We start from the raw sequence: 13,007 nt of genomic DNA, 5'->3' as shown, positions 1-13,007 counted from the left end.
CTAGGTATTGATAAGACTGTACAAGTTGTCAATAGGAGGACTGGCGGTAAGTTTTCGACTTCATTAACATGTATTACATCCTGAACTTACCTTCACACCGCAGTGACCAGGGGAACCCTCGCTACATGGGGCCATGATCCTTCCCCACTCCTGTATCTCATAATCTGACTTCACCTTCTCGTCTGAAGCTGCATTGTGGCGGCAGAGGAGGACGAGGAGGACGAGGAGGAGGAGGACGAGAAGGACGACGAGGAGGACGACGGAAAGGCGTGGGTAGAAGGATAAAGAGTGAAGAAGGAGCAGGAAAAGGAAGATAAGGAGTAGTTGCCGGAGGGAACGATCGCGATGGTGGGAAAGAAGGAGCAGGGGAGGAAGGGAATAAAAATTTGCATCGATCCATTATTGATGACATTTTTTGACAAAAAAAAAATTATTGATGACATGAGTGAATTGCTAGATATCATGCATACTTAATTTGAATATTTTGCTATCATTCTTGAGGACCATGTGCCGACATAACCTTAGTGATACTACTTAAATCTTTGTATTGAAGAAGTCGACGCATTAAAGATACATTTTCTATTCTAGGTTTTATCTAGCCATAGTACACTATTTCTGTCCACATTTATAGGCATTCATTGATCATGTTGAAATAAGGTTATTTCATCTTCCTCGTTATCAGTTCAATTCCCAAAACTCTGTCTTGTTATTTTCTTTGAACATTTTATTTATTTATTTATTCTTTTTTGCAATTCAGTCTGGAGTGTCGAGAAAAGGGAGGAATTATTGAAAGAGAAAGATGTTGCTCATCACGACTTACTGTAGTAGTGTTTAACTATTGATGACACATAATCGTGTAACGCTTTTCGCACCAGGAGCGCGTCGTCCCTGTAGTGATAATTCGGTAGCACTTCCGGGTCGGCCACGCCCCTATGTTCCAGGTCAGCGAGAAGTGAGCCTTCTCTGTCGAGCGACCATCGGGCCCACGTCCGCTTGATGATCTCAAACATGCCGATCCGACCGATCCCCATACATCGATCAACCCAACCCCCTTCGCTGACCAGCTTAGCCAGGGCACGTCTGCATAAAAGAAAATGAAAAATAAGATAAAGGGCTCAAAAAAATACTATAGATATGATGTACAATAGTTGACTGATCATAAAGCACCGGCAAATAGCCAAGATGGACAAGGTGGGACTATTAGCATGAGACATGTCGAGGGTACCAGCTTGACCAAAACAACGACAGATTTATACACTTTCTTGATTCTCTGTGCATAAGGAAGAATAACGAGCATAATAGATGGTAGAAATCAATACCGGCACATTATTGCATGGGTAAATCGCATTGGTTAACAATGATTATTAACGAACATCATTGCGTTACACGGAACCCCAACGTATCAAGATTAGTTTGGATAACGCACCGAGAGGTTGGATTGCTCAGCAGAGCCGAGAATCAAGTGACAGAGACTGAGAAGGAGAAATGAGAAAAAAAATAGGAGGGAGGAGGGTTCGGACAAACATGGCAGACTCACGTGTTTATGGCGATGAGATACAGAAAGTGCGGTGCGAGGAGGCGGAAGATGGGATGAGAGGCTGACAGACAACGATGGGTTGCCACGGCAACCGACTCGATGACAAGATGGGTATAGCCGAGGTGTGTGGCTGACTGGTGGAAAGAGGCGTCGGCGTTGTTAAACCACATCTTAGCCATTAGCCACAAGTACTCTTGGTCGGTCGGGAGAAACACCTGTCCAAAATGATTAAAGTGAAGTTCGTTAACCCTCTCTGTGCCAGGGAGTCAAATGTGCACCAATATTACATACATATCTCCGCACAAACTGGCATGCAGAGAGCTGATACAAGCTTTACGCCTTTACTCCATCTCACATGCCGTCTCCTAGATATAAGTACAGAGCTACCAAGCCAAAAAATAATACTCTTTTCAGCAACGTCCGATATATCATTTTGATTATGCATTGCTGTGCTGGCGTAATTTGGCCTAGCTATGATTTTCTTTTCCCGCCAAGAACGAAAAGTCAGTAACTATAGCTGAATCTTAGATTTCACTTTTAATGGTGAAATAGACACATTACCTTGACAGCAATACTGATCAACAGCAAGATTTGCTGCTTGTATTTATGCATGCATAAACCCAATATTTTTTTTTCATTCATTGACATTTCAGATTTTACTCGAAAGACATATCTGATTAAGTGCTCTGATTGAGCTCAAATCTGAAAACTGACACTAGAACAAAAAAAAAAAAAACATGATCCAGCCGTAGCAACAGAGATGAAGGAAGCGAGTGAAATATACCATTCATGGGAATCATACAGACTGACTTCTGTAATCTTGCTATGATTAGAAGATTCGTGACATGAAATAACAGTCACAAGGCAACGGATTGGAATGTATCACCTTTACTGCTGCGCCAGTACCACCAATTGGAATTTACCTGGAAGCGTAATGATAACTAGAAAAGACACTAGTGCGGTATTCACTCCAGTTTAAAAGCTTTGGAACACACTCTTCACCAACCTTTTTTTTTGGGGGGGGGGGGGGGACTTAAGCATCGGTACTTATTTTCTCCTCTTTTTCAAATCTAACTTCGAAGACTTCATAACGAAACTTGCTTTTGGCCTATGCTTTTTGCTTCCTTATATTTTTTTAATTCATTGCAGCAAAATGAATGGGTTAAAGGCTCGACTTGGGATTGACTCAAGTTTTAGAGCTTTAGAAATTGAACAGGTGGATACGCGCAGTGTATCTCAGTACAAAATCAATCGCATTCATTATTCTACCGGACCCGGGTCAGAGCCGTAGTCAGGCCGGTCCCTCAACCACGTATCATATACCACTGGGTCTCTTTCGAGTTTCCATCTAATGGCGCCGGGGTCTTACCGGACTGTCTTCCCCGGGCTCCTGGGATAGCTGTATCGCCACTGGCATCAGGTTCCGGTCTTTGTTGACAAAGAAGAGGCACATCGGCGCACAGATCTGCGTGGGAAAAAGACGTCCATTTATTTCTCTTTATTTGGTGTTATTACAAACTTCTCAGTAAAAACAACATTTTACGCAATGTCAAAAAAAAAAAAAAATAAGATGTTTCTCATCTTGGTGTGTACGTTAGTGTTTGCCGAAACTATAACGATCATTTCTTTCTTTCTTTTAGCGGTGATGGTTGGGGTCAATGATCAAGTGACACTCTTTGTGTTGCAGGTTGCACACTGGATAATTCCGTCCTGTTCATCTTGCTTTTAATATGTTCACTATCATTTTGCTAAAAATCGATTGAATCATATGCCATCTTGTTTATCTCTTTTCTACTCGCCGTGCGATGTGCTTTTTAGAATGACATTAAACATAGAAAAATGTTAGCGTGTGCATTATGATAAAAATGCTTCAAACGCTGCGACATTGAGCCTACGATGCTGTCAAACCAATTTCGCGACCTACTCAAAATAATAGTCTGTTAGGATTCTTACCGATCTTCCATCTGTGCATGGCAGATCCTTAAGGATCTCGTAGTCTAGGATGAAGAGACGTTTCTTTTCCAGTGCCTCGGCAATCGTCATGCCTTCCAATAGCGGCGCGAGCATGTCATCTGTCACGGGGAATCTGAGAAGAGGAAACCAAGAATATCTGGTTATGAGGGTGAATAAGTGAGGTGAGGTGGGGGGGGGGGGGGAGTGCGCATATAAAAGAATGAACAAATGAACGAATAGAATAGATATTAAATTAATAAATCAATCAATGAGAGAAATAAGTAGCTAATATCTAGGAGCGCAATTGCACAGGAAATTCGTCTGTAATGATTAAAATTTTATGTTTACAAAGTTTATTTGTTCCTATATTCGTTCCCGGACGAGAACACAGAACAACTGTGATATTATTATTAAGATAGGAATGACTCATCCCATATTTTCCTTCGTCGTCCCAGCGATTTAGGACACGAATGTTTTCCACGTTAGTAGAAGCAACTACTTTGAAATATCACGACTTGGTGACTTTTCATGATTCTTATATCATTTCGTATATTGTATTGTTAAAAATTGTCAGATACCATCATCTTATATATCACCAGTATATCAAGGCATGACGGACCGAGTATCCTTTTCAAAAGGTATGTATCAAAATCCAGTAATAAGTACATCAAACACACACGCCGTACTCACTTCTCGGGTATTTCTGTACACAGTCGGATTTGAGTTGGGTTACAGCCTGTGAGTCTCTGGTAGCCAAATTCTTTGTCGGATCTCCAGTTCTCTAAACCCTTTAACATCACATAAAAAAAGAAGAAAGGTTCGAGCATCGATTTCATTGATCACTCATTTTTAGCATGCTTTCACCACGTTTGAAAGGAAGGCATATAATTATCGTGTCTTGTGTATATGCAGGGTCCAGTTCTGTGGAAAATGATATCATGTTATATACAGTGATCATTATGAAGATGATACAGGCCGACGCATAATCATGTATCTGTTGTTTGACTTAAATTATCTTCTTCTCTGTTTTTTTTCGCGTTCAGTTTACTCATTATGGTAAGTCTGTAATAGCCTTATGTAAATTCTGCTAAATGACTCTCAGGTTACAGTGGAATATTTCATTTGAATGAAATGATATTGATATGACTGTGTCTGAGAAACTGGTTAAATAATAGTGTCAACTAGTCAATTGATAGCAAAATTTCAATGAATATACTGTAATTGACAGTAAATATGAATGCCCACTTTAATGAGATTATCAGATTAAAATATATAAGCAACATGAGAAGAAATTGTAGAGAATACACGGGTTTCTGACTATCTGTTTAGACGAAATACAAATTGTACTTTTAAGTGAGACTTTACAGATCAATGATCTTTTATGTATTAGTTTATCATGTAATGTAATACGCCGTGAGAAAACACGAGTTTCTGGGTATATGCAAGGACGAAATAGAAATTGTACTTTTAAGTCATCAGACCCTGTATTGCTGTGTCGTGTATTTTGTCATCTACTGTAATGAGCTGGACTTACATAGGGTTTGGGAAGTTTTCCACGATAGAGCTCTGATATGTCATCCAGCGTCTGCCAAGCATCCGTGGTAAGGGTGATGATCTTTGCCTGAAGCATGAGGGAAGCCTTGTTCTTCACAATATCCCACTGCAAGATCATCATAAAGGCGGGAAAAGAAAGAGGTACAAGCGTCATTTATCATTAGCCGCTCTTCCGTGTCATTTTACAGCATCCCCCAAGACTATACCCATGACGTCATAATGAGCATTAGGTAACGAGGGAGAGAGATAACCTTGAAACACTCCTTCTGACAGGGACGATATTCTGTTCATTGAGAGATTCAAGCTTACTAAAGAGGGAATGTGTAGAGTGGCATTCGTCGTGTTCATTTGGAAGCCTTGAATTCGAACAATCTTGCTAAGTACTATGTTCAGACATTCAAGAGAATCCATACCCGAAATGAATTGAACGACAAGTTCATAAGATTATTTTGGTCAATGTCCAGCCGTCTTACATGCTTTAAATGTTGAAAAGCGCCAGGTGGAATATATGTGACGTTGTTTTTAGATAGCTTTAGCAGGGAGATATTTGCTCTTGATAAAGGTGTAAAGTCATTTGCCTCGATCCTTGTGATGTTATTACTCATATGGTAGAATCTGTTGATACTTGAAAGAAGATTTCCTGTGAAGCGAAATTTGCCCTTACAATTTCCACCGAAGTTCACGTTTGGGACAGAACGTAGCTGGTTTAGTGGTGAGAGGGAAATCGCAGAGAAATCATTATGTGAGATATCCAGAAAATGCAGATTCGAATTCCTTGAAAATGAGTTTGCATTCAGTCCTCTGAGAAAATTGTACCCCAGAAAAAGCTCTTCTAGGCGCCGGAGTGGATAAAAAGCTTCCTTCATAATAAACTTCAGCTGGTTTTTCAACAATTTCAGTGTCTTCACAGCCCGTACATCAACGAACGAATCATTTGACAGGAATTTGATTTTGTTCAGGGTCAAGTCGAGGATCGTTATTTCTGCCGGTAGGTAAGACGGGACTTTTTGAAGGTTGCGATTGGCGCACGAAGCTACAAACTCCTGACTTTTGTGCCAAAAGTGACAAGCTGCTCGTGATGAATGCCTTGAGGATTCTTCGGTCAATGAACGGGATTCATGACGCGCAAACGCTGGGTTGCAGAAGCCAAGGGAGAAGACTGAGAAGGAACGCTGCTAGAAACATGGTAGTCATAACAAAATCTTGTCGCCTTAGTCCTTTGTTGCGTCGTAGTTTTCTTCCAGATTTCTTAAACCGTGGCAACAAATTTTCGATATTGTCTTAGTCTTCGTTTATGCACTTTCTCTCCTTTTGCCGTACCTATATAGAACAAAGCGCAAAATTGACGAAGAGACGGATAGGAAAAATGCTTTTCAGAGTTGTTCATTGTAGGTTTCCTTTTGATATACTGATGGTTTAAGTATGAAATTAGTTTTCTCAATACTTAATCGAATTCAACTGATGCCAGAATAAATTCTTGCTTTAATCTGTACTTCTGCTATCATATTATATAATCATATTACACCTTGGAAAATCAAAAATATTTCGGATCAGGTTCAATAAGAGGACTTCGTTTTTTTTTCGCCATGACGCAAGGTGATTAATCTATTGCACATAATCAACATAATGAATATACACGTTACTTTTTTTTAAATATAGATGATATGATCTTTGAGAAAAATTATCAAAAGGAGTTGAAAGTAACAAAAAGTACCGTGACAAACTGTAAAACGTTTTTAACTATCTCCCAGCATTGTACAACCGAAAAGCCCTCCACAAAATTTAAATGACAAGGTGATCGCTGTTTGCATACATCGCGAAGACTTGAATATTATTATCTAACAGAGTCGAATGCATATTGATTCGTGAAGGACCCCTTACTCATGACGCACCATAGGCCCACAACATAATGTTGGAAAAATATCGCATTTATAGAACAGCATAAACGACACAATCCAATTAATTTTTCTATAAAGTACTGCATATTTCTCTTTCAGAATGCCACATACAATTTTACCGAAAAGGTGAAGTTCATTTACACAGTTAAGCTACAAATCAAAAAGAAACCCTACCTTCTGGTGTATCGCTGAATATAAAATATTTGAGGAGGCTGTCCCCTTTGCTGCTGGACTCTTTGATACACGTACTGCAAACCTGAAATTTGGTGACACTCTTATAACACCAATCTATTAACTATCCAGCGGCCAGATCCGTCAACTTTACTTGGACATTGTGTACTATCACACTGACATTAGCAACGCACTAGAGTGAAGCATAGCGGCAAATGGGCTCATTTGGGATACAGGACGTCACTTTCGTTTCCTCATTGGCACTCTCAAGGAGGGTTGTATCGAGAGCAAAAACTGAAATCAATTTGAATGGCTTTATCGTCACAAAAAACAACAGAATATACACTGAGATATAACCTCGTAAATTTCTATGTGCACAATACTGTTCGAAATACGGTATTGATTACACGTCTAGGTATTTAATGTGTTTGTTGAGCGACGATGCATTGAATATATATATATATAATATATATATATATATATATATATAATATATATATATATTTGCATATGTTCTCTCTCATCATCAAACTTTACTGTATGATTTATTTCTTTGAATTGCACACGCACACACATATTGCATACATACATTTACATAATGATAAATTTAAATTCATTTTATTCATATGATGCTTTCAGTGAAGTCTAAATGTTTACTGATTTATTAATGTGCAGTCCATGTAAGAACATTTCAAAACTTGTCTGGAAACGGCTTAATAAATGTGAAATGAACATCGTTGTAATGTCTGTGTAATCTTCAAAGCATGCAATTAAAAAGTGTGCCTTTATAACAATACTACTCATGGAATCACCGAACAATCTCACCACGCAGCACCACGTCGTATCTGTTAACTTGACACTCTGCCCGAAACCTGTAAGAATTGCGAAAAAAAATATATTTCCAAACCATTTGAATTATTCTAATATTCTAACCATGTCAGAGTAAAACATTGAAAGTACATGTAGTAAGACAGTGTGTCGGTTTCGTTTTCCTTTTTTTTTTTTTTTTTTTTTTTTTTTTTTTTTTTTTACAGGAGCGATTACATTAGCACCAACCAGAGGTACAAATTAGAAGAGGGGATGATTTCAAACTATTGAAGTTTTTTTTGGAAACTTTCATGGCGATGACATCTTCGACTTTGACCTCAAATTTGTCATTCTTGGATGCCTATATTCTATCACCAGTGCTGTATATATACGGAACTGGTCTACAGTGTGCAAACACCCTATCGTAACTATTAATTCTATTTACAAAACTAATGTAATAAGGAATATGATTCAAATAGATATTGACAGCTCTTTATTACTCCTTGTCAACTGTGTGCCCTTATCCAACCTATTTTTGCCAACGCTGTATCTTACTCATCAGCAGGTAGAAAAAGTCATATTGATTATAGTCCCTCTTTTATACCGAGTATGCCAATATACATACATGATAATTATATACATCGAAATATAGATAGGGTCCCCAGGAAGAACAAGTACCTGGCTACCCCGTTGAAATAGCACTGATTGAATAATGGAAATAAAAATACATACAAACATATACATACATACATACATACATACATAATGTGTACATAATAACTGTCTCAAAACTGTATCCACGAGTTTGCATAAATCACTTGTTTCCTTTTTAATTGAAAGTCAATTATTGAAAATTGGATTTACTTGTTTTGCAACTGAGTTGTCATGCATTATTCATCACCTGTTTCAAACCTGCACTTGTAAAGATAGTGTCAATTGTCCAAAAATGACTAACTAAATAGGTAACTGAATAGGTAATTACATAAGTCAATGCATTAAGGTGGCTAGGGTTAGGGTTAGGGTTAGGGTTAGGGTTAGGGTTAGGGTTAGGGTTAACTGTTATCAAAATAAACGAAGGTATCCAACATTTCGTTGGCGTCAAACTAGGAAATTCTCGGTCATCTGCCGTAAGAAAATAATAATCATGGTAATGCTGAAAATAGTTCTGAAAGTATAAATCATGTCTACACTGATCACAACAGTATACTAATGATACAATGTTGATAAACTAATATTATCACTCTACATATGGATCGCAATATCACGTATTTACAAAGCGGCTTAACGACAATTAAATGACTCTCGTGTGTCTAGTGTCGAATGGTATTCATTTATTTTCTAAATAGTGACAAAGAAAAAAGTAATAAACTTTGAATTTTCTTTGAGTTTATAAAAGTCCATGAATCTCAACACAACCACTACGAGTTTGTTGATCAAATCTTGGTGGATAACCATAATTCCCCTACAGGTTTGAATGATCTCCTGTTCCCATCATGTTGTGTTCGATATAGGTTGACACAGTGCAACTCTTTAAAGCTATGAATTAGTTAAGTTTAGATTGTAAGTGCATTTTTAAACATTTACAGATCTTGAGTTGAGAACCAGAAGACTGTCCTCGCGTTCTGAGATTTTAGGGTATTAAAATAAAACAAACTATCAATTTTCATGAAATAAAAAGTTTGTTTAATCAAAGTGGGTAAATTTATAAACATTGTTCCAAATATAGTGTAAAATAGCGCCCTTGTGGTTTTAATTTTTCACATTTTACTGAAAGTGAAAATGATTTAAGATTGTACAACATAATCTACAGGAGATTGAGTTTTCTGATTCTCAACCGACCATAGGTTTTAGAAGTTATTCAGTGTTGCGATGTGGTCTTTAACACTCTGCTAGAACAAATGGGTCAAGTTTTACACCCGTCTGCCCGTGGTTCCGTGAAAGGCTCTTGTTCAGCTTTAGCATGAACGGAAATGTTGAGTTTATTCAGGCACATTTAATTAGTATTCAACCCCGTATCACAATAATTACAGCAAGAAGTCACCATATATATATATATATCGGATTTTCAGTTAAGGGCAGATTTAAAAGACTAAACCCTAAGTTTAGAGCAAAATATAACTCAATATAAATTGCCTTTTCTAGCCATCTGAAAATTGAAATAAAAGTACACCCTCTGGAAAAAAAATTGACTGGCAAAAAATATTAGTACTCTGTGTCCCAGTAACATCAAACGCAAGTCTCCAAGCTCTCGAAGCTAAAAGAACTTGACTTCGCACCCAAATATCAAACTCAACTCAATCAAACGGGAAGTAGCGTTTGGCCCGTAATTGTGAAAAAAAAAATACTGTCGACATTGTAGCAAAATAAAGTATAGCATATCAAGGTTTCACCATTATGCTAAGGAAGAATCTAGTGCATATGGATAAGCAACCATGCAGTACGCCGACGACTTGATGATGAAAGTGCCTCAGGGCACAGCCGCTGCAGTCAGGGGAATCGAATCAGGGACCTCATGATTGATAATACCTGGTCTTATCTACTGAACCACAAGAGCTCCTCATAAACTTGTGCGATATGATAAGTTAGGTAGGATTATGAAGTGTATCAAATGCCGAGACGCAATGTGTCTTTTGATATTGTAGATACTTCTTGTATTCTCTAATTCACCACTTTTAAAGAGTTCTATTCATGGCTCTACTAAATTTCCAGACTGATGTGAGATCAGATTGTAAGATTAAGCATAGGGGAAGACGGGGTAAGTTTAGCATAGGAGTATTCTATAGTTGAGCCACCGCCCCTAGGCCAATTATAAATGAGTCAGACGTTGAACTGGTGCCATCTATTGATGGCCTGTATCATAACCCTTCACCCAGCCATTTTACTTTCTACTCTCTAAAAAAGAAAGAGTGAATTTTCACTCGATTTTCACTCCCCTTGGTAGTGACGTCAAGGATCACTAGAAGTGGAGTGAATTTCGAGTGAACAGAAATTTCACTCCAAAAGAGAGTGAAAAAAGACGGAAATGTTTTTGCTGGGATGTTCACTCCTTTCTCACTCTAAATTCACTCCTGAGGTATTTCACTCTTTTGTCAGTCGTTTTTCACTCCTTTCCCACTCTCAATTCACTCCTATTGTATTCACTCTTCTTTAACTCCGGAGGTTTTTCACTCCTTTTTCACTCTTTTTTTCAATCCTTTTTTCAATCTTTTTTCAATCCCAAACGGAATTACACTCTACATGAGCACACATCTCTATCACCATTGATCACAGCATTCAGTGCACTACTTATTCAACCCTGGAAGAAAAGTGACAAAATAGTGATGAATTTGGGAATAATCTAGGTGGTCTGGAGCCATTTTTGGAATAATGAATACCAATCAAACTAATACAAACAAAAAACAGCAAGCAACGTTCATAATACAGATATTTGTTAATATTAATGCATGTATTCAGAAGCCAACGATCCACCACTGGTAGCCCAGTGCATTGCCAACTTTGTGTTCCAGTTTTGAAAGTAATTCTTACCCGAGCTGGATCAATACATGAAACTGAATAAATATAAGCTAGTAATCCAAATGGCTGTTGTTTCATTCTTTCTTATCAATTTATTCTTCTTTAAGTAGCATTGAGGGGGATATAAGAAGATAATGTACTAATGCTACGCATGTTATGTGTTTTTCTTTTTTTTTTTTTTAATGAGCTGAATCTCTATAATATATGTGTGATGTCCACTGGATCACCTGAAATTTAAGAAAAAAAGGAATATTCCTCTTGAAATATCTAAACTTCAACTGCAGAGCAGTACACCATTACAAACAGTCTTCATGTGCTGAGTATCTGGTTTTCCATGAATTATGTGGCCAACAATAATTATACATATTTTTATCATTTAAGAACAACTGTCACCATAATCATCACAAGGTCCCTGTAAATATGCTATTCTAGCTGTCATTCCCAAAGCTCTTCAAATGGAGAGTTTGTTTGCAAAAACTGCTAAGTCCATATGTGCCAAATGGAGATATTTGCGATTAAAGGTCAAGAAAAATAAAGAGAATAATAAGAAAATGTTTGCTTCTTTTGATCATAACTTCAAAAATGTACCTTTATATGTAGTGACCAATATATAATTTAAAAGGTATTATTTTGTACTTTATGACAGAGACCGTACTTCAAAATCTTAAAAAAATGGACATATCGGTTTTTGCAAACAAACTCTTCAAATATAAACATCACACATTTCCCTGAAAATATGCCAAATTCATGAAGTTTGTGCAAAAGTGAAAAAATTTACAAGTACCCTTCCTGAACATGTTTAATTTTCGACTACAAGTGAATATAATTATTGCATGTTCAATGATAAGCTACAAAAGACTTGCAAAGTATAGTCACCATTATCTATATTATAATACAAAAACAATTACACATGTAGTAGGGATTGTGATTGCTTCGAAAAATTGACAAAAATACAAAAATTTTCAATACTGCATGGTTAATCAAGTTTGGATCCTCTGTCATGTAACACAGTGATGCTCTACAAGTACAATTGTATAAATACCTAAACATACTCGATCAGAGAAGCATGGTCTTGACTTTACAAGTAGGCTTTAGGTGGGGTATTTATGTAGATGATAGAGCCAGAGGGGGGCCTCCCTGGAACCCCCCAGACCTCGGCCATCAACCGTGCGATCATTACAAAATCCACACACAAATTGCCTGTGACATAATCTATAAAACGGTAATGTTGATTTTCAACAACAACAAAAAAAAGTACCTTGGCTAAATTATGCTAATTTGAGCATGAAATCAGACCATTTGCCATAAATAAAGTTCCAAAAAGGCACATTTTTTGTTTTTTTGTGTAAATATTCTTTCTAGTGTCCATAGCAAATGAAAGAGAAAAAACTGTGCCATCAAAAAATTCTGAAGTATTTTTTTTTTCTATTTACTCATGTATTTCTTTATTTCTTACTTTTTGTTTTTCATTGCCTTTTCAATGAAATTTGTCAGCAACATGTCCAGCATGAAAATATTCATGTTATTGATTACAATCAATAACCCCCCAAAATAATCATGCCTTCATGAAATTT

General features: G+C 37.3%; 1 protein-coding gene across 1 annotated transcript; it reads right to left on the bottom strand.

The window, feature by feature from the left end:
* Positions 1–90: 90 nt before the first annotated feature.
* LOC139715088 (arachidonate 12-lipoxygenase, 12R-type-like) lies at positions 91–5,150 on the bottom strand (the record flags this gene model as incomplete). The annotated part of the gene is made up of 7 exons (XM_071626705.1): positions 91–188; positions 821–1,080; positions 1,538–1,752; positions 2,907–3,002; positions 3,491–3,623; positions 4,181–4,278; positions 5,025–5,150. Coding segments are annotated over 7 exons (1,026 nt in total), but the record flags the coding sequence as incomplete, so codon positions are not given.
* Positions 5,151–13,007: the final 7,857 nt, after the last annotated feature.

The sequence above is a fragment of the Diadema antillarum genome, unplaced genomic scaffold (assembly GCF_040938485.1).
Source record: "Diadema antillarum isolate AM-2024a unplaced genomic scaffold, OU_Dant_1.0 seq00002751_RagTag, whole genome shotgun sequence".
NCBI classification, from domain to species: Eukaryota; Metazoa; Echinodermata; class Echinoidea; order Diadematoida; family Diadematidae; genus Diadema; species Diadema antillarum.
This window is presented reverse-complemented; position numbering and strand designations above follow the sequence as displayed.